The sequence below is a fragment of the Mesoplodon densirostris genome, chromosome 18 (assembly GCF_025265405.1).
Source record: "Mesoplodon densirostris isolate mMesDen1 chromosome 18, mMesDen1 primary haplotype, whole genome shotgun sequence".
Classification (NCBI taxonomy): domain Eukaryota; kingdom Metazoa; phylum Chordata; class Mammalia; order Artiodactyla; family Ziphiidae; genus Mesoplodon; species Mesoplodon densirostris.
Genome location: NC_082678.1, coordinates 8,469,629 through 8,496,915, shown reverse-complemented (window position 1 = coordinate 8,496,915; position 27,287 = coordinate 8,469,629). Strand labels below are relative to the sequence as shown.

General features: G+C 43.9%; 1 protein-coding gene across 7 annotated transcripts in view; it reads left to right on the top strand.

Annotated features, from left to right (window-relative positions):
- The window catches only part of GJC1 (gap junction protein gamma 1), a 35,794-nt gene extending 22,893 nt beyond the window's left edge, over nucleotides 1–12,901 (top strand). For 4 of the 7 annotated variants that reach the window (XM_060081812.1, XM_060081805.1, XM_060081807.1 and 1 more), the window contains 2 exons: nucleotides 7,631–7,706; nucleotides 8,619–12,901. In XM_060081812.1, coding sequence (XP_059937795.1) covers nucleotides 8,639–9,829 — 1,191 coding nt within the window. In that variant the 5' untranslated portion in view covers nucleotides 7,631–7,706; nucleotides 8,619–8,638 and the 3' untranslated portion in view covers nucleotides 9,830–12,901. Of the gene's footprint in view, nucleotides 1–2,151; nucleotides 2,291–3,167; nucleotides 3,251–7,630; nucleotides 7,707–8,599 lie in introns of those variants that run through there. The other 3 variants (XM_060081811.1, XM_060081809.1, XM_060081810.1) reach the window with 3 other exon arrangements.
- The last annotated feature ends 14,386 nt before the right edge of the window (nucleotides 12,902–27,287 follow it).

Below are 27,287 nucleotides of genomic sequence, written 5' to 3'. Positions count from 1 at the left end.
GTGGGTTTTTTTTTTACATTTTTGTTTTTCTTCTAGGATTTTTTAATGCATAAATTTTATTCATTTTCCAAAATTGGGATAATTCTATTCCGTATCCTATATTTTTCAGTTAATACATCAGGAGCATTTTTCTAAATGTTTGAATTAATTTATTGAACAGACATTTATTGAGAACCTACTACCATTTGTCAGGCTGTGGGGTTTTAGATATTGGGGATAAAAGAACAAAATTGTGCCTTCAGGGAGCTTATATTCTATAAACAATAAAATTGGAAAATAAAAATTATGTGAGGGTTAAGTGCTATAAAGAAAATTAAAGGGGCTAGAGAATGACAGATGTTATTTTAGGAAAGTGGCCTGAGGAAAGTCGTTTAGGAGATGACTTTTTTTTTTTTTTTTTTTTTTTTTTTTTTTGCTGTACACGGGCCTCTCACTGTTGTGGCCTCTCCCGTTTAGGAGCACAGGCTCCGGACGTGCAGGCCCAGCGGCCATGGCTCACGGGCCCAGCTGCTCCGCGGCATGTGGGATCTTCCCAGACCGGGGCACGAACCCACGTCCCCTGCATCGGCAGGCGGACTCTCAACCACTGCGCCACCAGGGAAGCCCAGGAGATGACTTTTGAGCAGACTTGAATGCAATAAGAGAGTGTTCGGCTAATATCTATGAAATAAAAAAGTTCAAAGCAGTGAAAATAGCAAGTACAGAAATCTTGAGGCAAAAGTATGGCATGATTGGTATGATCAGAGGAATAGTGAGGATGTAGATATTCCTAAACCGGAACGAGCAGGAGGGAGAACGGAAGGTGATGAGCCCACAAGTGTACTAGTTGCTCTATGATAACGGGCGTTGTGGACTATAGGAAAGAGTTTGGGTTTTGTTCTAAGAGAGTTTTGAGCAGAAGAGGGACATGATCTGACTTACTTTCTAAAAGCTTTACTCTGGTTGCTTTTTGGAGAAGAGATTTGAGAGGCATAAGAGCATAAGCTAGGGGACCAATTAGAAGACTCTTGCTTTTACAATAATCTTGCCTGGAGTTGAAGGGGGCTTGGATCAGAGTGATGGCAGTGGAAGTGGGAAGAAGTGGTTGGATTGTGGATCTTTTTTTTTTTTTTTTTTGCGGTACGCGGGCCTCTCACCGTTGTGGCCTCTCCCGTTGCGGAGCACAGGCTCCAGACGCGCAGGCTCAGCGGCCATGGCTCACGGGCCCAGCCGCTCCGTGGCATGTGGGATCTTCCCGGACCGCGGCACGAACCCGTGTCCCCTGCATCGGCAGGCGGACTCTCAACCACTGCGCCACCAGGGAAGCCCTGTGGATATATTTTGAAGATAGAACTGACAGGATTTGCTGATATAGTTTGCCTATGGAGTGAGAAAAAGGAGTGAGGTTGCCTTGAAGGTTTTGGCCTAAAAAACTGCATGAATGGCGAAACTACTTACTGAGATTGGGAAAACTGCAGACAGAGTAAGAGTAGCTCTTTGGAGGATGGGAGGACTGGTTTGGGTTATGTTAAATTTCAGATGCCTATTAGACATCCAAGAGAAGATGTAGAGAAGCAGTTGAATTTCAAGTCTGAAGTTTCAGGGAGATGTTGGAGCAAAGTGGGACGTCATTTCCAGCTTGGATCCTGGTGGAAGAACCAGCAAAGAGCACTGAAAAGGATGGGCTGATAAGATTGGACAAAAATCAGGATATGTATTTAGAAGTTTGGAAAAGGAAAAGTAAGACAGAAGTAGAAACTGAAAAATAATAGCCATGAGAGTTTGATATCAGGCTGGCCAGTCCCTCATTGCCTGCCACCCCCAGCTCATCCATAGGCAACCACTGACGTGCTTTATGTCATTATAGATTAGTTGGCATTTTCTAGAATTTTATATAAATGTAATCATACAGTGTGTGCCTTTTTTTTTTTTTTTTTGCCCGACTTCTTTCATTTGGTCTAATTATTTTGAGATTCATCCATGCTGTGCATATCAATAGTTTATTGCTGAGTAGTATACCACTGTATGAGTGTACCACAATTTGTTTACTTACTCATCAACCTGCTGATGGGCATTTGTGTTGTTTCCAGGTTTTGGCTATTACAGATAAAATTGTTGTGAACATTTATGTGCAAGTCATTTTATAGACATACGGTTTTACTTCTTGCCTAGGAGCAGAATGGCTGGATCATATAGTTGGTATATGTTTAACTTCTAAGAAACTGCCAGACTATTTTCCAAAGTGATTATACTATTTTACATTCCTACTTGTATGAGAGTACCAGTTTCTTCGCATCCTCACCAACACTAGGTATGGTCATTCTTTTTTCTTTTCTTTTTTAAAATTAATTAATTAATTTTTGGCTGCATTGGGTCCTCGTTGCTGCGCGCGGGCGTTCTCTAGTTGTGGCGAGCAGGGGCTACTCTTCGTTGTGGTGCGGTGGCTTCTCTTGTTGCAGGGCACGGGCTCTAGGCGCGCGGGCTTCAGTAGTTGTGGCTCGTGGGCTCTAGAGTGCAGGCTCAGTAGTTGTGGCACACGGGCTCTGTGGCATGTGGGGTCTTTCCCAACCAGGGCTCGAACCCATATCCCCTGCATTGGCAGGCAGATTCTTAACCACTGCGCCACCAGGGAAGTCCCTCTGTGTGCTTTTTTAGTGGTTCTTTTAGGTATTACACTGTACATACATAATGTATTGCCATCATTGGTGTCACATTTTATAGATTTCAGTGAAGTACAGACACCTCCCTTTATATCCCTTTACCCTCCCTGCTGCATTTATACCAGGATTCACTGCTTCATGAGGCTGCTTATTCCATTTTTGGACAGGCTGATGCAGTGGGAATCTAGGAGGAAAAATATATATAGAGAGAGAAGAGATTGCAGTGAAAAATGTAAGGCAAGTCCGATAGGAATGCATTTATTCATTTGTTTGTCAAATGTTTATTTAGCACTTAAAATGGCCAATCAGGGACTTCTCTGGTGGCACAGTGGTTAAGAATCCCCCTGCCAATGCAGGGGACTCGGGTTCAAGCCCTGGTCCGAGAAGATCCCACCTGCTGTGGAGCAACTAAGCCCGTGAGCCACAACTACTGAGCCCACGTGCCACAACTACTGAAGCCCGTGCGCCTAGAGCCCGTGCTCCGCAACAAGAGAAGCCACCGCAATGAGAAGCCCATGCACCACAATGAAGAGTAGCCCTGGCTCACGGCAACTAGAGAAAGCCTGCGTGCAGCAATGAAGACCCAACGCAGCCAAAAATAAATAAATAAGGTAATTAGTTTTTTTAAAAATGACCAATCATCGGGCTAGATGCTAGGGAAGCAGAGATAAAAGATGTGTCTAACATCTAGGGGCTCCCAGTACAGTTGAGGTGATAACACAAAAAGTTGCAGCAACACTGGTAGTAATGGTAATAATGGTGCTTGCCTTGAGACCAGGCACAGCTCTGAGCACTTCATATGTATACCATCTTTGTATCTACCCTTTAACAAGCATTTTCACCCTGAACTAAATTTACCACCTTCTCCTGTCACTGTTCTCAATGCCCAAAGAAGTTACCCTTCTTAGTGAAAAAAAAAACATTTTTGTTGAAGATACCATTTTTCTAGTTTATTCTTCCCTTCTAACTGCCAAGAAACAACCTTGGAGTTCTTTTTGGGTTTTATGTTTTGTTGTTGTTTGTTTTGGGGGGTTTTGTTTTGTTTTAACTTTCAATTCATTCTATGTGTAAGATCTTAAACCCTGAAATTTCCCCCTTTGATTTTTTTTTTCCAATTTCTTTTGGCAGCAGAACTATCCCCCCACCTTTGATCTTTGTGAGTTTATTGTTTAGTTTAATTCTGATTCCAAAGATTGGGGTGAGGTGCCCTCCTCTGTATTCACATGGGGCCTGTACATAGTTCCACCTCATCTGGAGTGTAATTCTTTACTAGTAGTTAAAAGCTGAGACTGGAGCAAGACTGGCTGACTTTAGATTCTAGCTTCACCTCTTAATAACTGGATGATCTCGGGCAAATTTTATAAACGTTCTGGACCTCATTTCTTCATCTTTAAAATAGATCTAATCATATAATCCACCTCCAGAGATAATCCAAATAATGAGCTTTTATATTTAATCTTCAAAGATCCTGAGTTTTAGACATGCAGTAAACTTTGACTTGATCTTGTTAGGATGTATCTGATAGAAAACTCTTCAAATATAAATAATTTGGGAGGGGATTACTTAATTTATTACCGTGTTGATACCAAGTATTTTTTAAAATTCTATTTTCTAGTGTAAGACAAGGTAGATTTGAAAGTTATTTGGAAAACAGACTAAAAATAGCACATTTGATTTCTGTCCAGTAAATGTTATAAAAGCAAACATGATTTTCTTCAGTATGTGTTGGGGGGTGGAGAGAGAATTGAGAATCCTTTTGAGTTATGAGCTACCATGAATTTTGCAAATTCTTTATGTAAAAAGCCATCCTAGGAAGAATAACTTTTCCACCTTTTAATTTATTCAAGAAATTGGTGTGACTATATAAAATACTAAAATTTTAAGGAAAACAATAAACTGAGGTATTTATATTATGTCAAATGATTGATGTCTGTACTGTGTTAAGAATACATTCTGCAGATAAATGGGCAAAAGGATAGAAATAGTTCACAAAGAAGGAGGAATATAGGGGAAGGGTATCCTGCTGTATTAAAAACATACAAGTTGACATAATTTTGAAATACCATTTTACACCTAGCAAAGTAGCATAACAGACAGTGCTGATGAGGTTGAGGTAAAATTGTACTCATTCATTGCCAGGCATTGTAAACTGCTAAGACCTTTTTAGAAAGTCAAATGACAGTACAGAGCAAAAACCACGCAGACTTACATTTCTTGTGTCCTGATAATAGCACTTCCTAGAATTTGTCTATAGATAAATATTCAAGAAGACGTTAAGTGTCAAAATACATTTAAATCAGTTGGCTTTCCTCATTGGCAAAAAATATTTAGGTGTTTGGCATCCCCCCACCTCTCAACACCACTCATCACATGCTCCCATATTTTCCATTCATAAATAGAGTATGGAAATGATTTTTACTTTTTAACGAGAGCTGTTCACAGGTTAATTGCATGCTCTCACTCCCTACTCTAACCAAGTCTGCTGAAACAGGGAAGTCAGAGAAGACTGTGTTCTGATTCTTAGGCTTCTGGTAGGAGAGCGAAAAAATGTTTCTGAGAAAAGGGAATTTTAGTGGAGCAAGAACACAGCAAGACCGCACTTGGCAGTGACACGTTTTTGCTTAGAAATGTCAATTCCAGAACCCACCATTCTACTCATTGAGTTTTTTCTCCTCTCTCACACCCTCCCTCCCTCTTCCCCTTTCCACCCCACCCCCCAAATTGGAGGAGTCTACTCTGATACTTAAGCCTTTCTCTTAATGCTTACAAGGAGAAGAAAGGGATTTGGAAAGGGAAGAGTATCAAAGAAAAACCTACTGACAGCTCAGTAGATCCACAGTGGGGATGCTGCCATTTGATAAGGAAGCCCATGGTTATTTTAGAAAGAAAATCACCCGTCACCCATTTTATGAGATGCTGAAGCTACATTACTTTACACATCATTTATACTCAAGGTTTGGGTATAGGGTGCTATGGCACTTATAAGTGCCCACGGAAAACCAGGCTCTAAGGGTTCATCATTGTCTAGGCCTACAGCTTAACCAGTATGCAATGTGTATTTCTGGATGTGTTTAAGTGGCTGCTTTATAACTTATAAGCTTTGAAGGGTTTGTCACTAATTTCCCCCCCCCCGCCGCCAAAAAAAAGATTATTGTATGAGATGCTGAACTGTTGAGAAATTATTTCATAGCAATAATTACTAAAAAGCGGGCTTCCCTGGTGGCGCAGTGGTTGAGAATCTGCCTGCTAATGCAGGGGACACGGGTTCGAGCCCTGGTCTGGGAGGATCCCACGTGCCGCAGAGCGACTGGGCCCATGAGCCACAACTACTGAGCCTGCGCGTCTGGAGCCTGTGCTCCGCAACAAGAGAGGCCGCCATAGTGAGAGGCCTGCGCACCGCGATGAAGAGTGGCCCCCACTTGCCACAACTAGAGAAAGCCCTTGCACAGAAACGAAGATGCAACACAGCAAAAATAAATAATAAATTAATTAATAAACTCCTACCCACAACATCTTCTAAAAAAAAAATTATTAAAAAGGTACCCATTTGTTTTCGGTATGGATGGCAGTGTAGAGGATGAGCTTCCTAACTAATTAACAATTTCACTTTCAGGATTTTTGGCTTATTGGAACAAATAGAATTTCAGGCTTTAAGGGAAATGCTTTAGATATGGCGTTTGGGGAAAATGTGAATCTGGACTTGTGGATGTGAATCATTATGGAGTTCTGTGTTGGAAATCTGGCTTACATCACCATTTAAAGACTGCATATTACTTCTTGTGTTGTGGTTTTATAACTTGTGTATGTAGTGAGAGAAGTGGTGAGCTCAGTTGGACATCAGGGCTGGAAATGAGTTGTACTTGAAGTCCTATGGTGAGATCTTTGTGTGGTTGGATTCTGTATGTGAATCTTCGTACTTGCATGTTATGCAGATGCCTGAACTTTTTTTCTTCTTCACTGACCTTTTGGGAATTGTTCTGGGTTTTTTTCATGTATCCTTTTTTTTTTTTTTTTTTTGTGGTACGTGGGCCCCTCTCTGTTGTGGCCTCTCCCGTTTTGGAGCACAGGCTCCGGACGCGCAGGCTCAGCGGCCATGGCTCACGGGCCCAGCCGCTCCGCGGCATATGGGATCCTCCCAGACCGGGGCACGAACCCGTATCCCCTGCATCGGCAGGCGGACTCTCAACCACTTGCGCCACCAGGGAGGCCCCATGTATCTTTTTTATTAAGTTATTTTGAACACATAATAACTTGGAACACTCAGGGATTGTTTTACATTCATTTATTAAATTAAATGATAGTAAGTGTGGATGATTCTTGGCCATAGCTATTCCATAGTTTGCAGAAATTGATAATGAGCAATAATTTGTCCTATATATATATATATATATATATATATATATATATATATATATATATATATATTTTAATCACAATACAGATGCAGGTGTTTAACTTCTGTGAGCAGTTGAGTCCGTAAATCAACTTCTGTGGATATGGGTGTCCCAGTGACTGAGAGCCAGCTGTTGGGTGTTTTAACTAAACAGCTTGCTCCTAGTTGGCTGCTCAAATCCCATTGAGGGAGCTATTGGCTGCTCCAGAGAATAGAACAGGAATAGAGCACACAGGGTGAAGATTTTTTCAAGGCCTTTAGTGACCCAGTTTAAATTTGGTGAGATTTTCTACTTTGGCTTTTTCCTATAGGTGCCAGAGTTCATCTGCTTCAGATTTTCACCAATGACTCATCTTCCTGTCATATTTTCTTAGACTACAGTGACCTAAAGACTCTTTTGAGTCACTGTTACATAGTTTCTCCTACCACGTGTAGGAGGAGAGAATAGTGATATTCAAACTCAAGCCTGTTTCCATCTCATGCTGATTGATTCCTATGGTACATAGAAAACTGTTTCTCCCTGAAAATGGCATTCTAGTGATTTATTGTTTTCTGTGGGAGAAAACTTAGGACCTTCTCTTTTCTTTTTCCCTTCCAGAGGGAATCTGGAAAACTTGTAAGCAAAACATCATTTCTCTAAGAAAATTTTGGATAACAGAAATTCTGGATAACAGGTAAAAAGTATATTTAAATTTCTTTGGTGATGCTGATAATCAACTATTATCTGCAGAAGTAAACCAAGAGAGGGAAGATAGAAGAGAAAAGCTATGTGTCAGGGGTTGTATTAGGGATTTTACATACATTATCCCATTTGATGGTTTTTACCTGGATTCTAGACATAGATCTAAGAATCTCAGAATAAAACTATCCTTCAGAATGCTGTTTTAAGTGGATTTGTCTATTGATTGGATTTTTAATGTCCTCACAATTCAATCTACAGGCATTTTTAAACTTCTACGATAAACAAAATACAGAAATATAATACAGAATGCTAGAATCTCTGTGATGCAGCCTAGCTCAGGAGTGTCTTCCTTGTTTCTTTCTTTTATTTTAGTTCTTGATCTTTGCCAGTTATTTGCAGCTGTACTATCTCCTTAATTCTTTTTTAATACTTTGTCACCAGGTCCAAAATTTAACTTTCCTGATAAGGTACCTCTTCATAATGGAGTCCATCCAGCCCAGGTGTCCCCATTATGTTCTCAGTGGCAGTCTTACTGTGACCGAATAGCTATACTTCTGTGCTATTTTCTTATCTATATTCCACAAAGTTCGAAGGTCTTATGAAATAATACTGTATGTAAAAAATCCAGTATACTTTGAGAAATATATCTCAAATGATAGCTATAATTTTACCTTTTAAGCTAAGGAAGACACAAAAACTAATCAGACTTCCTAGGACCCTGTAGGCCCAAACCAGTGCTCTTAGACTGAGGTGAACGGTCCTACCTGATGGTAATGTAGAGTGAGATGCTATTTATTCTAACAGTCATTCTAGTATGAGCCTTGAAGATAAATTTCAACATCAATTTAAAAATTAAGATTTTAATATTTGCTGATTTTCCTTTAGTATTTTTCATTTTTATCAGGGTGAACCAGTTCAGTCACCATGAGTTGGAGCTTCCTCACTCGCCTGCTAGAGGAGATCCACAACCACTCCACGTTTGTGGGGAAGATCTGGCTTACTGTATTGATCGTCTTCCGGATTGTCCTTACAGCTGTAGGAGGAGAGTCCATCTATTACGACGAGCAAAGCAAATTTGTGTGCAACACAGAGCAGCCAGGCTGTGAGAACGTCTGCTATGATGCCTTTGCACCCCTCTCCCACGTGCGCTTCTGGGTGTTCCAGATCATCCTGGTGGCCACCCCCTCAGTGATGTACCTGGGCTATGCCATTCATAAGATTGCCAAAATGGAGCACGGTGAAGCAGACAAGAAGGCCGCTCGGAGCAAACCCTATGCAATGCGTTGGAAACAACACCGGGCTCTGGAAGAAACAGAAGAGGACCATGAAGAGGATCCCATGATGTATCCAGAAATGGAATTAGAAAGTGAAAAAGAAAATAAAGATCAGAACCAATCTAAACCTAAGCATGATGGCCGACACCGGATCCGGGAGGATGGGCTCATGAAAATCTATGTGCTGCAGTTGCTGGCAAGGACCGTGTTTGAGGTGGGTTTTCTGATAGGGCAGTACTTTCTGTATGGCTTCCAAGTCCACCCATTTTATGTGTGCAGCAGACTTCCTTGCCCTCATAAGATAGACTGCTTTATTTCTAGACCCACTGAAAAGACCATCTTTCTTCTGATAATGTATGGTGTTACAGGCCTCTGCCTGTTGCTTAACGTTTGGGAGATGCTTCATTTAGGATTTGGGACAATTCGAGACTCACTGAACAGTAAAAGGAGGGAACTGGAAGATCCGGGTGCTTATAATTATCCTTTCACTTGGAACACACCATCTGCTCCCCCTGGCTATAACATTGCCGTCAAACCAGATCAAATCCAGTACACCGAACTGTCCAACGCTAAGATTGCCTACAAGCAAAACAAGGCCAACATCGCCCAGGAACAACAGTATGGCAGCCATGAGGACAACCTCCCAGCTGACCTGGAGACTCTGCAGAGGGAAATCAAAATGGCTCAGGAACGCCTGGATCTGGCAATCCAGGCCTACAATCACCAAAACAACCCCCATGGTCCCCGGGGAAAAAAAGCCAAAGTGGGGTCCAAGGCTGGGTCCAACAAAAGCAGTGCTAGTAGCAAATCGGGGGACGGGAAGACCTCCGTCTGGATCTAATCTTGGCTGGGCTTAAAACTTGTGCTTTTCATAGTTCATGGTAAGCAGCGGCTCACTGAATAGTGACTTCCATTGAGTAAACATTTGGCTCTGGTTATTTTCAGGGACGCTGTTGACTCGTGATCCAAGCTCAGGGGACTCTGAAGGTGGGGCTGGGACAAAGGGGAAAGGACGGGAAACACAGTGTTCCTGGACACATGTTCCAGCAATAATACAGTTGCAGAACTTTACATTTGTGTCTTCCAGATCCGGAAGAGAACAGATATATTTAAATCATTCTTGTTGAACAGTTTTTGTATGTACAGTATTATGGTACTTTTTTTTTTTTTTTAGTATGAGAACTTTTTTTTGTATTTGTATATTGGACCACTGTAGTTATACTTTTATATTAAAGGGGAAATAATCCTTAAGGTAATGCCTATTAGGCTAGTGTTTATTACTTTGTTCAGCAAATTCTACCCTGGATTTAAAGTTTTAATAGATGCTACATACCTAATAAAAGTGCCTCTCGTGTTGCAGGGAAGATTTCAGATATGTAAGCCGCAGGAGGAGGGTGAATCAGTTCTCAGTCTTGGAAAGAGTCCATAGTAGAGGGAGGTTGAGATCTCTCTTTGACTTGAGAAGTCTTTGAATCTCATTCATGTGTCCAGAGTTGTATCCAGTCTTTGAAAACCTATTTGTGTTTTCAAAGAAGATAAAGTGATTCACTGCAGAAGTCCTTTAAATATCAAGCCTTGCCAGTATATGCTTTGATGGTGTGTATATAATGTCATTTCTTTCAAAAGGCTGATGCACAAAGGTGTCCTCATCCAGTAGCAGTGTGGAGACCCTGGCTAGAACTGTTCTAAGGTTCCTCTGTCACAAAACAAAGGCACACCTGGAAAGTAAGCCCTGATAAGATGTTTAGTTGTGGACCTGTTTGATTTGCCTTAAATCTGTATCCAAAAACCTGCCTCTCTGGTTTCTTAAGAAGCCAGTGATGGATATTTTTTTTAATATGGTAACAGTAAAAATACGAAAATTCCCTTCTAGGCTAAAAATTAATCAAAGCTACCTTAAACTGCATATGGCAGAAGGCCTAAATTCAAATTCCTTATTTTTTATAATTCACCATGGAACTTTTATAATTTACATATTTCTGCCAATGTAGGTTTCTGCCTGGAAGGCCAGTCAGACCTGGGATTCTATCTGTAAATAGACCGAAAGAGAATTTCAGTATTTATTTGCTATAGGCATATCTATTTGTTAATGACAGGCATTAATGTTCACATAACACTCGTAATTTGCAGTAGTATTTTATTGCCATTTTCAACCTTCTCTTATGTTGGAGAACTTTGCTCTCCTGTCATGTTCACATCATTTGTCTTACAGTTTATGAGCCTTCTGAGTAAGAGCTTTGGTAAAGATTTAAAGGAAGCGGTGTTTGCTTCACCAGGGAGCATTTCATTTTGGGCATCTCACTCTCTTCTAACAGAAAGTTATTGCAAGCCACCTCCAACTTTGAAATTCCAAGAGTGCTATTTTTTTGATTTAATTTTTAAATGTCAGTTCTCTCTTCTTAGAACAGCGTCCTGTATGCAGTTCTTTTTTTCTTTGTTGTTCTCCATTGCATTTCTCCCCCACCTCCACCCCCGGCAAAAGACACTCAGTTGAAAACTTAAGCTTATCTTCTAACCATGCATTTACCTTTATTTTGCTTTTTTTAGTCTGTAAATTTTAGCCTAGAGAAGTTCTTCAGGATCTCTATAAACACTTAGCAAAAGGTAAACTCCAGTGAGACTGAAGGGGAAATTTCAGAAAATGATTTATACATGTATGTATCCTTGATAATTAATAGACCTGCACAGTTTCCTTGAAACCAAGTGTTTAATAAGGAATTTTAAATAATTATTCTAAAACAAGGGAAGATTTTAAATACTTCAGGCCAGCTAAGATAAAGAACTACCAATAATTCTTATGTCAGTAGAACTTCATGTATATTTCTTATTTGAAGGACAGAAAAAATACACATACATTCACATCCATCTATTCAGAGCCTGAAGGAGAACAGAGTGGCTTTGCCAGTGGAAGGGTTGGGGATCTGAGTGAGAGAGAGGGAAGGAGTCAAGCAGAAATGCCAGGCAGACATTTGGCGCCAGAAGCATCTACTTAGTTTCTACAAACAGGGCCCCTGGTGTTTCATCTGGGCTTGTTCTGATGAGAATGTTATCTTTTGTGTCTGGATAATTCTTCAACTTCCTCAAGTACATAGAAAGATATTCTGGGTCACTTCACATGTGTTAAAGTCTATTTTTATTCTCTCACTAAGGTTCTAATTATGACATAGATTTCCCCACTCTCACTGCTTTCTTAGTCCATTTCTTTCAGCCGCTGAACATACGAGTTTGCCAAGGCCATTCTCCCCTAACAACCTGTCATGGACCTACATTAAGACGGCCCTATCGCTGTCTAGCTTATTAACCCATTAATTGGGTCTACATTGAGTCTATGAAAATATTGTTCCAGTTACTGTTCTGGAACTTGCAGGTATTTGTATAAAACACCTGTCAGCAGGGTTGTTTTTTTTTTTCCCCCTATATCATTCCTTTGAATTGCTGTATAAGACATGCTCTGTCGTATGACATTTGCTTCCCTAAATAGAAGTTGAGTGCTTAGTCCTTCACAGACTACAATCAGGATGTGGTCAACAACATGTTATATTCCTTAACATACAGTTGGATTTATTCAGGTGTGGTGTGTCCTTTGTTCATCTTTGTTACAGTCTGTTATTCAGAAGAGATTTGTAAGACAAATAGGCTTTTCCTCTTAGTTCAAATTTGAGGGAAGAATGGTATAACATTCTCCCCTAAGGAAATGTCACGGTTCATTTTGTGGCTTCCTCTTTGCTTTTGGCCTTAGTTTCGCCTGTTTCTATATTTGTTCATTTAAAACCACAAGCGTGTTACTTCATTGAAGTCAGTTTGGGGATTTTCCTTGACTGACGTCTATAGACTTTTGATAAAAAGGGACTTTGCCATCTAAAATGGTTCTCACAGGTTAGGGCTCCCACATATCTGTCTTTTAGAAGGACACCTATATCTTTTTTTTTTTTTTTTCTTTTTTTGCGGTATGCGGGCCTCTCACTGTTGTGGCCTCTCCCGTTGCGGAGCACAGGCTCCGGATGCGCAGGCCCAGCGGCCATGGCTCACGGGCCCAGCCGCTCCGCGGCATATGGGATCCTCCCAGACCGGGGCACGAACCCGCATCCCCTGCATCGGCAGGCGGACTCCCAACCACTGCGCCACCAGGGAGGCCCAGGACACCTATATCTTTAAAAAGAAAAACGTCATCATTAGGTACCTTAACTGTCATTTCTTCATGGTCTGAGACTAGGCATTTCACTTTACTTTTCCAAGTTCCAGGAGCCACTTGCCTCTCAGAAGTGTTATGAAGTAGTTAGAAAAAGCGTCTGGTAAAAAGTATTAAAAAACCAACTATTATTATTGGTCATTTGTCTGACCTTGGAGCTTCAAAAAAAAAATAGGTGAAAGAACTATGTGATGTAGTAAGAAGTCCTTCCGTGCTCTTTGTCACAGGAATCAGTGGTTGTTTAAAACACTTAACTTGCTCTAAGCAGTTTATACCAAGAATGGACTTAAATGTTATTCCTATTAGTCATACCTAGGCTTTACCCGTTACGCTTGTAAACGTCTAGGCTTTACGTTTTCTGTCTCATTTAAGAGACAGTACACTGCTAAAAATAATACCTGTAGTTTAGGATACATTTTTGGCCAGCCAGTTTTTTATAAAAGGCAAGTTGTGTTATACTTGAACCTACTTCACAGATGCCTTTTCATAAAGGAAAGGTCTTTCCCAACTGTGAAGAAAAGTACCTGAAGTCGGAGATACACAACTGCTGGCCATTTTGATTGGAAGGTTCCAGTTGTTAGATTAATTTTATCTTTATAAAATCAAGTAATTTCACGAAGAGTCTTACCACCTGAAAATAAAGCCCCTGCACCTATACAGTGCAGAGTTTGGAAATAAAATTTCAACTCACCTGTATATCGTAAACCTGTAGTAATCCACAGTTACCATCAAGGTTAGAATCATTAGGTTGACTTGCATACTTGTCACTCATTCTGGCCACATATCATGGAGAGTTTAAAAGATTTTATTTGTTGTCCCTAATGTGCAGTTGTGTTGTTTTTGTTGTTTTTAATAATGATGCTAAATGAGTTTGGTTCATGCACATTCCATGTTAATAATCTTTTTTTTTTTTTTTTTGGTACGCGGGCCTCTCACTGCTGTGGCCTCTCCCGTTGCGGAGCACAGGCTCCAGACACAATAATCATACTTTTGAAAGAAGCAACCCATGTATTCCAAAATTCAGGAGTCCAAACAAAAGAAAGCCCTACTCCCATGCAAAATCTCTACAGAAATAAAAGAAGTGAGAGTTCTGCATTTCAGGGTTGGCTTGCTGAGCCAGCAAAGACATTTGGCTGTATGATTCCCAGATTGGAAGTGTTTTTCTTTTTTGTACTCTCAATTGTGTTCTCTTCGATAAATCTCTTACAGAAGTCTCTACCTCAGGCACTAAGTGTTAGATATGATTAGCATATTGATACCAAAAAACTTAGCTAGGACTTCCAACTTTTTAAGATAATTTAAATGTAACATTCAACTGTTAACCAGCAGTTTAATGTCACGTGATGTGCGGTTTGGATATTGTGTGAACAGCTAAGGAGTGACCCATCCTAGTGCCAAAGATCACTCGTTGCTAATTTTGTTCTGTACAGTTGATGTAAAATTTTATGGTGGGGACAGACTCTGCTGAGGGCCTTGTCTCTAGGAAGATTTTTTTGTCAGTTCCAGATGTTTTTGTCAGTTCCAAATACAGTTTAGAAGATTCATTTGTGGTCTGTGCATCTTTTTCCAAACGTGAAAACTCAACTGCCAGGAAATGTCATATTGAGGATTTTTACCCCATTCTTTGTGTCAAATAGTGCCCAAGAGCTTAATGGTTTACACAGAAAACCTGATATGAAAATCTCTTCCCATACATTCACCTGTAAGTTGATCTCAGTGGAAATACATGAGCAGGAAATTTTCCAAGTAGAGGTTTGGGCTCAAAAGATGCCCTTTTTCATAGCTGGGTTAGAACTCCTCTGGGATGGCTGTGGCTAAAAGGATTTGGCATGTTTGGCATCACAATCTGGGAGGCGTAGGTGGCCTTAAGGGTGGAGGCTAAGGTCTAAGCACAGAAACCGGGAACATACCCGCTCTCTGGCTCCCTTTGGTTCTCGAGGCCTGGAGAAGAGAAGTGCCTTCTGAGAAAGATGCTCCTCACAGACTAGACCAGTCTTGGTGTGACTAATCCACTTTGTGAGAATAGAGGATGTGGGAGAGGGCTGAGGAGAGGGTAGCATTTATTCCAACAATGCCCTCTGTTACCCCAGACACAGAATAGCTGACTGAGTGACAGAATAGGTCATGCGTCAAGCCCACCCTCAGCGGCACAGATTGTAAACTGGTCAGCCAACCATATTTGGTAATAAACTTGTGAGCCGTTTGAAAGCTGCTGGAGCTGTTAAGTCACTGCTAGTTTGGAAAGTGGATTCTTTGGCAGATTTGCCATCAGAACAGATATTAGTACCTGGAAAAGGTGTTGCATCAAAGTTCAAGTCTGTTTTCTTTGCTACATAGAGATTAAAACAATATTTCTAAGGTTTTAAGGGCCTATACCAATCTTTTTTTTTTTTTTTTTTTTTTGCCGCACGCGGGCCTCTCTCTGCTGTGGCCTCTCCCGTTGCGGAGCACAGGCTCCGGACGCACAGGCTCAGCAGCCATGGCTCACGGGCCCAGCCGCTCCGCAGCACGTGGGATCCTCCCGGACCGGGCCACGAACCCGTGTCCCCTGCATCGGCAGGCGGACTCTCAACCTCTGTGCCACCAGGGAAGCCCGGGCCTATACCAATCTTAACATGTAACACTTTTAGGGTTTGCCTCCTTTAGTTATTTCGAGTTGGAAGCATGTCACACGGGCATAAGGGATAGGGGGGTTGAGGCGGAGCTGAGAACAGAATCCAGGTCTGCACATTGATTGCCCAGTGGCTTAATCCAGCATCCTGTGTTCTTCTAGCAAAGTGCAGAAGCGGATATTAGTGGGGCTCTCACTGTGGCAGGGGGTGGATCCAGCTGGGTGGACCTTGCTGTGTTTACAGCATTTTTTCCAAATGTGACCCTTGGACCACCTATGAAGAAGTAACAGGCAATTCCTATTAAGATGTTGGTTCCTTGGACCCTTCTGAGGCCTATAATAAGAACTAATAAGTTCTCCAGGTGATTTTTTAAAAAATCTTTTATTAAGGTGTAATTTACATGATGTAAAATTCACGCTTTTTAGTGTATAGTTACAAATGGCATGCGTTGAGCAACTACCACCAGAAGATAGTAACTTCACCCAAAAATTCTCTAGGTAATTGTTATGTATATGAAGGTTTGAGAACCACTTAGGAAAAAAATAAAAACGTGAAATGTGGGCCAGAATAAAAGTGAGAGGGGGATTGTTTTGAATGATCTCTGTTCAAGGAGGTTTAAGCCTGACATAGCACATGAATGTCATCTCATGTGCCGGCTCAGATTGGTGGCTGTCTGGAGTGGAGGAGGACTGCAGATGATCCAGACACTCATCTGGAATCAGTGGGACAGTCCATAAGTGATTTAGGGGAGGGGCGGGGGCCGCTGGGAAAACTGCTGTCTCCAACTAGATGTTTAAGCATAGGTTTTTTTTATTGGAGTATAGTTGACTTAAAATGTTGTGTTTCTGCTGTACAGCAAAGCGAATCAGTTATACATTCACGTACATCCACTCTTTTTTAGATTCTTTTCCCATATAGGTCATTACAGAGTATTGAGAAGAGTTCCTTGTGCTATACACTAGGTTCTTATTAGTTATCTATTTTATATATAGTAGTGTGTGTATGTCAATTCCAATCTCCCAATTTATCCCTCCCCCCCCCAAGCATAAATTTTCAAAACATCCTCCAATATGCACTCAGGACATCCGGCTTATGACTATGACTAGACCAAGAACCATCCCACCTTGTATATGAACGAGTTGGTGTCTTTATTTCAGTTTCTCCACCCTACATTTTATAACATCTTTGTGGAAGTTAGAAATAGGAAGTGACTCAGGGTTGGAAAACAAAAGGAAATAGATGATGGCATGGTAACAAGCATCCGCTGTCAGTTGGTTTTCTCTCCTGCCCTCTCAATCCTGAGGAAATGGCACAGCATTTCCTTGCCCTGCCCTTGACATGCTACGCCTACTTTAAACGAGATTCGGGGATCGTGAAGGAAAACCTATGGAAGCCCACTGCTAATGCCTCAAGGAGAAGCTGACCGGATTCCCTCTTTACCCTCGGCCGAACCTCCCACAAGTATCCTTGTCTGCTGTGCTCTGCGGGGCCATCACAGGGTATGGGGCTGGCTGACAGCCTTAAACTCCAGGCAAGGCAGAACCAAGCAACTGTTCATAACCGATTTCGGTGCATAGCCAGTGACCTGAATGGGACCTGACCATGGGGAAAAATGATACAGAACTAGATATTTTTTCCATTTTATTTTTGGTTTGTATAGTCAGTCTCGTGAAAGTGAAATTTTATCTTTGCTCTGGAAACATTGAAAAACACTGACAGGGAGCTCCTTCAGCCTGGCCCATTTTCCTGAAAGCGTGTTGCAGCTGTAGCTTCTGCCCAGCAGGCAGAGACTGATGTTCGATCCGGTACCCAGGTGCTGTTGAGAGCAATGACAGGCCTCAACTTCTGACTGCAGAGTGGTCTGCACAAGGATTTGGTCTCCTTAAGACACTTTTAATGCTAAAAGCCCTGGAAACAGAGTGAGTGCGAATTGTCAGTGGATTGTTTACTTCACATTCAGATGGGGAAGTGATCACAGACAAAGGAGCTACAGCTTTTTTTATATATATATAAATTTATTTGTTGTTGGCTGCGTTGGGTCTTTGTTGCTGCACACGGGCTTTCTCTAGTTGCGGTGAGCAGGGGCTACTCTTCATTGTGGTGCGCGGGCTTCTCATTGCGGTGGCTTCTCTTGTGGAGCGCGGGCTCAGTAGTTTTGGCGCACGGGCTTAGTTGCTCCGCGGCATGTGGGATCTTCCCGGACCAGGGCTCAACTCCGTATCCCCTACATTGGCAGGCGGATTCTTAACCACTGTGCCACCAGGGAAGCCTGAGCTACAGCTTTTGAACCAGTTGTGATTATAGACCAGCTTGTGATTATGGTGTTTAGTTCCGGTGGTCTGCTTTGGGGGGCTTGTTGACCCAGAAGACACATAGTGTGGGGTAGGAACTGCTTTTCCTTTATCTTAATTGACCCTAGGCAGTGAGCAGCCACTCAAGCCAGCTCTTTGAGTTGTCGGCTATGATCCCGGGAAATAGCTAGAAGAAGAAAGAGAAGGGACTTCCCTGGGTCCAGTGGTTAAGAATCCGCCTTCCAGTGCAGGGGACATGCATTTGATCAGGGAACTAAGATCCCACATGCCGCAGGGCAACTAAGCCCGTGTGCCACAACAACTGAGCCTGCGCTCTAGAGCCTGCGAGCCACAACTACTGAGCCCACGTGCCACAACTACTGAAGCCCACGTGCCTAGAGCCCGTGCTCTGCAACAAGAGAAGCCACCACGATGAGAAGCCCACGCACCACAACGAAGAGTAGCCCCCGCTCACCGCAACTGGAGAAAGCCCGCGCATAGCAACAAAGACCCAACGCAGCCAAAAATAAATACATTTATATATATTTTTAAGAAGTAATATACATGCACATGTCTTAAAAATTCAAAGTACCAAAATGTGTTAAGTGGCTGAAAAGTAAATATCCCTTTCCCAATAGTTTTTCTCCCCAAGTGTAAATGCTGGTCTGTTTTTGTGAGTTCTACACAGGTTTCTCCTGTGCATATATCAGTCTACGTATGAGGTGTCATCCTATAGACACCTCCATGTCTTATTTTTTCACTTCCTACATCTTGGAGCACTTTTCACACCAGCATTTGTAGACCTACTTTGCTGGATGCCTTCAGTTTTATACTTTATGCTCCTAGCAACCCTCAACACCGTGTTCTCAAGAGAACAGGAGAGAGAGCTTCCCAGAAGTGAATTTGCAAATGCTTACCAAAAGAGAAGACCATGCAGGTGCTTGATGGGGGGTCTTCAGCTGTCTCTCCAAGCGTAATTTCGTAATTTCTAGTGTCTTCGTATAATACATCCTCTGAACAAGGATTGACATGTAGTTTTGGCTCTTTCCTAAAAACTAAAAGCTATTATTAAATTTAGCCCCCATAACTTTCTCAGATTTAACATCTACAGATTTAGGCCAAATCATGGTAGGATGAAGGCCAGTAAATATGCATTTCTGATGTGGTCTGATCAGAGCACAGTTACTGCTTCTGTAGAAGTGGCTCTATTGGTCGCGACACACTGGAGTATTCTCTATTTCTGGGCAACGTGCTTTAGGAGGAACATGGGTAGGTTGGGGCATGTCCAGAGGAGAATAACAGGACAGGGCAAGACCTGGGTCCCTGGCCCGTGAAGGGCACTTAAGGAATCTGAAAGGGTCTTTAGCTTGAGGGAGAGAAGACTTGCACTGGGGAAGTAGGAGCAGTCCTCGCAGTTAAAGGACTCGCCTAGGAATTCCGTGGTGGTCCAGTGGTTAGGACTCTGGGATTCCACTGCAGGGGACACCAGATCGATCCCTGGTCAGGGAACTAAGATCCCGCATGCAGCGGGACGAAAGAAAAAAAAAAGACAGTCCTAGGAAGATAAGAGGACACTAGTAAGGAGGAATGGGAGGCAGAATGTGGTTACAATTTAAGTTTTCTGATAAAGAATCTCTAGGGTTTTGAGGTGGTGTGTTTCTCATCATTGTAATTCACACAAAGGCTAAACTGGGGGTTTTGCAGCAGGAATCAAGCGGGAAGTTGGACAGATACTTTCTCAAGTCCCTCTCATTTCACGATTCTGCAGTTCTGCCTGAATAAACAAGATTTTAGTCTCCATCCCCCTTTCAACCACAGTGATTATTAGGATTTTTTTCTTTTATTCTTTCTCCTGAAGCTCCTGGAGAGGCTGGGCAAGTATTTTAGTAAGTAAACACTATAAATCTTTGAAGTTTATGAATTACTCAGAAAAGGGAAGAACCCATGGAGGTCCTTTGAAGCTAGTGGCCGGCTCTTGTGTTGGAGCAGCAGGCCTGTTCTACCTCATAGCTCCACTGTCTCCACTCTGGGCCATGGCAACTGCACAGGGTGTCATATATTAGCGTCCTCCCCAACAAGGATGTTAGGTAGCCCCACATAAGAAAAAACTGCAGAAGTTGCAAAAAGATGGAAAACGAGACTCCCTGAGTGCCTTTACAGAGTTGTAGAAAATAGGACCTTTACATCAAAGTTAACAGGGTCAGATGAACGTTACAAGCAACATAGTGGGTTCAAGGGGGCGTGTCCTCTAAGGCTGGGTTTCCTTATCTGTCAAGTGGGGCTAAGGCTGGCGAGTGTGAGCATCACCTGAGATGCTGCGCCAGTGCCTGGCCCACAGTAAGCCCTTACTAACTAGGGGCTGTGAGTTCTAAGGCTTCATACATGAGGGTACTTGGTGGGACGAATGGTGTTTCCACCAATAAACCTGGAAAGGCTCAGAGGAAATATGGTTGAGGGAGAGGGTGTGGGATTGGGAATATAATCCCAATTCTTTTTTACAGTAACAAGTCAGTTATTCTTTCTGTTGTGCATTGGGAAAGAAATTTCCAGAGTGAACACCTGCTGTGGGGTATGTCTCAAATGAAACTGTTTTGCTTCCACACCCCAAAGATCATTCACATTCCAGATTAAACCCCAGTTCAACACGACAGGGGCTTCCCTGGTGGGCCGATGGTTAAGACTCCACTGTGTGGCCGAGGAAAACAAACAGAAAAACAAAAAACAGGACAGTTGTGAGCCAGTCTGGATTTTCAGGTCTAGTTGTATGTTTCCTATTTTTTTTCCCTAGCCCAGTCCACAACCATCCAATCCAGTCCAGTTTAGTCTTTGGAGGCACTGCTTTTTTTTAACTTGACAAACATTAAGTACCATGAATATTGCAGGCACCAGATTACATGCTGGGAATATGATACTGTGAAAGGCAGGCTCTGCCCACCCGTCATGGAGCTGATGCTGTCTGGAGGGGTGGGAAGCATGCGTGGACAGGCTAGTGTGATGGAGTGTGCTGAGTGCTCTGATCTAGGAAGGAGAACAAGTGTTCTAAGAACATGTGGGGGAGACACCCAACCCAGGTGTCTTTCTGGAGCAAGCCACATCCATTGAGACCTAAATGATGAATAGGAGTTAGCTGGATAAAACGAGGGTCACGTCATAAATGGGGAGAAGGTCCTGAAAAACTTCAAGAAACTGAAAGAGATGCCCAGGGTTGGAGTCTAGGGGGAAGGTGGACCTGAAGTGAGCTGGCAAGGCAGGTAGGGGACAGGCAGGTGAGCCAGAGCTCCGCGTTGAGGAGCGACTGGAGAGGGCATGGCTGGAGGAGTGGAGCTGGCCGTTGCCAGGATCCGGATGATGGGATAGAGAAGGAGATGGATTTGGAGTTGACAACCTCCAGTGTTTGCTCCAAGGACTGGATGATTGATAAGGAAATGTGAAGGTAGGAGCAGCCAATTCTATCAAGAAGTGTGGCTGTGGTGCCACAACTACTGAAGCCCGTGCGCCTAGAGCCCACGCTCCACAACAAGAGAAGTCACCGCAATGAGAAGCCTGCGCACCGCAACAAGCCCACGTGCAGCAATGAAGACCCAACACAGCCAAAAATAAATAAATAAATACATAAATTTATTTTTTTAAAAAAAGTGTGGCTGTGAAGATTCAGGGCTGGTAGCCAGGGGTGTTCTGGTGGTGGTGGTTTTGTTTTTAAAGATGGAAAGGTCTTGAGTTTGGAAAGAAGTAGAAGATATCGGGAGAGGTTTAGTAAATGACAGAATGGGGACTTCCCTGGTGGTCCAGTGGGTAGGGCTCTGCGCTCCCAATGCAGGGGGCCCAGGTTCGATCCCTGGTCGGAGAACTAGATCCCACATGCACGCCGCAACTAAGAGTTCACGTGCCACAACTAAGACCCAGTGCAGCCTAAATAAATAAATAAATAAAACTTTAAAAAATTTAAAAATTAAAAAATTAATGGCAGAATGATGTCCTGAGAAGGTAGGAGGGGTTGCGGTTCAAGGTAAAGAGGGATTGACCTTTGGGGAGAAGGACTCAAGAGCACTGGTAAGAATGCAAGTGGGTCCCTGGCAGGGCTTAAGAGTGGGGTCTCAGTTTGAGTGTGAAGTAAGAGGTGAGTGGTTATCTGGGTGAGAAGGGGTGGGATGGGGTGAGTTTGTCGGGAGCAAAGGAGGTGGGATTAAATGACGGGGAGAGGAAAGAGCATCAACCAGGCAAATGCAGGTGTGCCTGTGCCGCTGCTGTGAGCACCCAGCTGAGGTGGGAGACTACTGTGTTTTTCTCGGTTTTGTTTTTTTTAATTTTACTTATTTCTTTAATTGAAGTATAGTTGATTTACAATGTTGTGTTAATTTCTGCTGTACAGCAAAGTGATTCAATTATACATATATGTATTCTCTTTTTTTATTCTTTTCCATTATGGTTTATCATAGGATACTGAATACAGTTCTGTGTGCTATACAGGAGAACCTTATTGCTTATCCATTCCATACATAATAGCTTACGTCTGCTAACCCCAATCTCCCACTCCATTGCTTCCCCAATCCCCTCCCCCTTGGCAACCACAAGTCTGTTCTCTATGTCCGTGAGTCTGTTTCTGTTTCGTACATAGGTTCATTTGTGTCATATTTTAGATTTCACATATAAGTGATGTCATATGGTATTTGTCTTTCTTTCTGACTTACTTCACTTAGTATGATGATCTCTAGTTGCATCCATGTTGCTGCAAATGGCATTATTTTATTCTTTTTCATGGCTGAGTAGTATTCCATTGTATATATGTACCACATCTTCTTTATCCATTCATCTGTCAATGGACATTTAGGTTGTTTCGAGACAACGGTTTTGTAATGGTGTCAACCTGGGCAAGCCTGGGAGTCTCTCTCCCCCTAAGATCAGCCCTGCTTCCCACCACCCTACCCCTGTGCCCTCAACCACACCTCAACCTGGGAATGACCCCCAGAGAAGTGACAGTCATCTCATGGCAAAACAGAGTTTTCTGGGACAAACTTCATATGGTCTGTCATCAGTGGAGACGCTGGAACACATTCCTGCAGTGGCCTCTGGGGTGATGGCGGCCCCTTACTTTCAGCAGCTGCCAGGATCAGGCTTAACCTGGAGGAAGTTACAGGGGTCAGGCTGAAGAAAGGCAGAGCGTGAGTTTATTTTTAAACCCAAGTGGGCACTCCAGCTGCCAGGGAGGAGCAGATAGCTCTTGGGGAGAATAGAGGTTGGCAGTTGGTCAGACACTTGTCAGGAAGCATGTAGGCTGCCAAGTGGGCAGGGGTTCAAGTGGCTGAAGGCCAGGACTGTGCCTGAGGGGCCGGGGTGGGGAACTGCAGGGAACAGCAGGGAACACTTCGGAGCCCAAGACGGCAGTGGGGGCGCGAGGCCTGAGCCCAGTGGTCCGGGCTGCCCTCGGGCCGTGAGTGTACTGAACACGGCCGGCATCACTTCCTGGGGGGTGGGTCAGGCTGGGTCTCAATTCGTGGTCAGACGGACCACGTGAAGAGCTCTTTGCAAGAGCAAAGGGCAGTCCGGCATCAGGGATGCTCTGTTGGCATTCTGGGGGACCAAGTGTGCCTCATCCCCTTACAGCTGAGCTGGAATGCAGCACTGCGTGGGGGATGGGATCCAGGGCTTCACAGCCTCGTCAAGCTCAGGAAGTAGGGAGATACTTCTCCCAAGTTCAGGCGACATCAAGCCCTCCTGAGGACTCCTGCCCCAAGGGCTGTCGCCGCACCTTTCAGGAACTGTCACCAGGGATGGCGTCCAGGTCGTAAGGTCATAAAAGAACAGTGATAGTCTGAGCCACAGCACCGATCGATGTTTATTTCCCACCTTGCTTTCAACACCAGGAGGCCTGAAGAGCCACTGTGAATGTGGAGCTCAGGTTGGGGTGCGGAGGGTTCCTGGGCTTGGCGGGAGCTCCTGGGGGTCTGTGTGAGCCTGGGGTGCAGAGATCTCATTCCCTTAAATGTATCTGTAGCATCTCAAGAAATGAGAATTAATCTCCATCTTCAAAGGCCAAATGTTGAAGCTGAAGCCATTACTGACAACCCTTGAAGTCCTTTCGGCAAGAAGAGTCGTCCTCAGCACAAAGCCTCGGGGCCGGGGCTGCCTGTCTCCCGTTGACCTTCTGAACAGGTTGATAAAGTCTGACTGTACCTACAGCAAGTGCCCGGGAGCCAGAGTCACTCTGAGGGCAGGACACATTTAGATCTCTCAATCTAGGTTAAGTTAAAATTCCCCTATCCTGGGACTTCCCTGGCAGTGCAGTGGCTAAGAATCTGCCTGCCAGTGCAGGGGACACACGTTCGATCCCTGGTCTGGGAAGATCCCACATGCCGCGGAGCAACTAAGCCCGTGCGCCACAACTACTGAGCCTGCGCTCTAGAGCCCGTGCGCCACAACTCCTGAAGCCCGTGCACCTAGAGCCTGTGCTCCGCAACAAGAGAAGCCACAACAATGAGAAGCCCGCGCACCGCAACAAAGACAAAATAAATAAATTTATAAGAAAAAAAAATTCCCCAATCCTGCCAAAGTCATCCTAGCCTCTCTCTCGCCTTCTAGAAAGGTACACACAGGACCCTCTGACCTCTTTCACGAGATCTTGTCCACTGCAGCTGATCCAAGTCTTTCTTGCTGTGATTTGTTTCCTCTCTTCTGTCCTTGCCTGATTTCCAAGTTGCCTGGGTTTAGATATTGCAACTTAGTGATGTTAGTTATTTTCTGAACCTACGCTGTCCACTCTGGGAGCCACTGGACACAAGTGGCAGTTGAGCACTTGAAACACCGCTGGTCCAAACTGAGATGTGCTTTAAGTGAAAATACATTCCTGATTTCAAAGGCAGAGGGCAAGAAACAAATGAACCCCCCAAAAAACCCCAAACCCAATATAACATCTCAACGACTTTGTTGATTACATGTTGAATTGAGATTATTTGGGATATACTGGATTTAGGAAAATGTATTAATATTAACTTTGCCTGTTTCTTTTTTTAATGGGGCTACTAGAAAATTTTAAAATACATACATAGCTTGTTTCTGTGGGCTGCATTCAATTCTGTTGGACACTGGGATGAGCCAGAATGGATTTGTAATCATTTCTTCAACTCCACAAGTAAGCTCTGAGCAAATTCAAGGTGCTAACGTCCCCAGCTCTCCATCCCGGCCACTTCCAACTCACGAGGGCACCAAGGGGACCCACACATTAGCCTGAATAAATAGAACTGGGAATTGAAATCTGCACCCATGATTCACCTAGAAATCCACACCCATGATTCACCCAGAAATCCTCAACAGGTGGGTGCTGGTTTAGGGAGTGAGACTCAGAGACAGTCTGGGACAGTGATTTTATCTACTTTTTAGTTTCTACTTTTGAAAAATCAGATACCTGGGAATTCCTTGCAATAGGTGGTCTTTTTTTAAAATTTTGGCTGCACCGTTAGGCATGCAGGATCTTAGTTCCCCGAGCAGGGATGGAATCTGCACCCCCAGCAGTGAAAGCGCGGAGTCTTAACCACTGGACCGCCAGGGAAGTTCTGCGATAGGTGGTCTTCACAGTAAGTTTACTTTCTGGTTCCACGTCACATTTTTTAGGCACCACTCTGCCAGAACTGCCTGACATGTTCTGAAACCCAAGTAAGTACAAGTTTCCCCCACTATCTGAAAGTAGAGCGTTCCTAGGAGAACTTTCATAAGCCAAAATGGAGTACAGCAAAGAAGCAATTACCTTAGGACACATCTTGCTAACGAATGCACAAAATAAATCAAGATAAAGCACCAATGCTCACAGTGCATCGGCAGCTTGGTGCTGAGTGTGGTTCCTGGGGAAGGAGCTTGGCGGTGCCACTCTCTGCTTGGGGTGCTCGAGGCCTCTGTAAGGGCTCTTGCAAACAAGCTGAACGCTATTTTCGCCTTTCATCTTTTTTTTTAATTTATTTTTGGCTGCGTTGGGTCTTCGTTGCTGCGCGCGGGCTTTCTCTAGTTGCGGCCATTGGGGGCTACTCTTCCTTGCCGTGCGCGGGCTTCTCATTATGGTGGCTTCTCTTGCACCAGAGCACGGGCTCCAGAGCGCGTGGGCTTCAGTAGTTGTGGTGCGCGGGCTCAGTAGTTGTGGCTCGTGGGCTCTAGAGCGCAGGCTCAGTAGTTGTGGTGCATGGGCTTAGTTGCTCCGTGGCATGTGGGATCTTCCCAGACCAGGGATCAAACCTGTGTCCCCTGCACTGGCAGGCAGACTGCTATCCACTGTGCCACCAGGGAAGCCCTTTCATCTTTTTTAATAGAAGTAAAAATCCTTTTGGAATTTCTTTCAGTTAAGAAAACAGGTACTAATGTAGGTCTCTTGTAAAAGCAAAGGGGCATAAAGTGAACTTTCAGAAAACGGGGGATGTCCGTACTTTTCAGATTATCTGTTTGGACCAGATCTAATTGTTCCATTCCAGCCTACAGAGCCTGGCACCCGGGCAGATGGGAAGTACGCTGGCATCAGAGGCGCTACCTCCCTGGCATTCCCGCTGCCCACCCCCCTCCCCTGCGCCTGCTCCGTGGCCTCCTGCACCTCTGTGCACCCTCGCAGGTAACACATGGGGCTCCGGGTTGAGCCTGAGGCTGAGCGCTGACCTACAGGAGCCGAGTGCTGAGCCTCCCGAGTCCTCCGCCTGTCGGCAGCCACACTTTTCACTACCTGAAGCATCAGCTGTATCTACACATCAGACCGAGTTGGAAGGTCACCACGGACCCAGAACTGAGAAGCGGTATGCACGGGGATTGGCAGAGTTGAGACGCAGAGCCATGAAGTTAAAAGCAGGGTTTCCAGCCCAGAACAGAGAAGAGAGGGCAAACCTAGACTTCCGGTCATGACAGGTTTGAGAGCGATTCTTGCCGGGCTGCCTCACCCGTGAACCCAAGGGGAAAAAGCTGACCTTCTGCAGTGGGGGAGTCTGGGGATAGAGGTTCCAGATGTGCTGGGGGACTGAGATGCCGGAACAGGGTGGGGACCAGGAATTTAGGCCAGCACTGCCCCGAGTCCTACTCTCTCTGCACGTGGAGGTGGTCCTAGGAATCCTGCCCTTCCGGCGTCAGCTTCTAGCTGCGCGCTCTCCCCAGGCCCTTGCCCACTGCAGCTATTTCTTGCTCCCCTTATCTCTTGTCTACCCTTCCCTTCCTTCATCCCTGCCCCAACCTCTCTCATCTTATCTT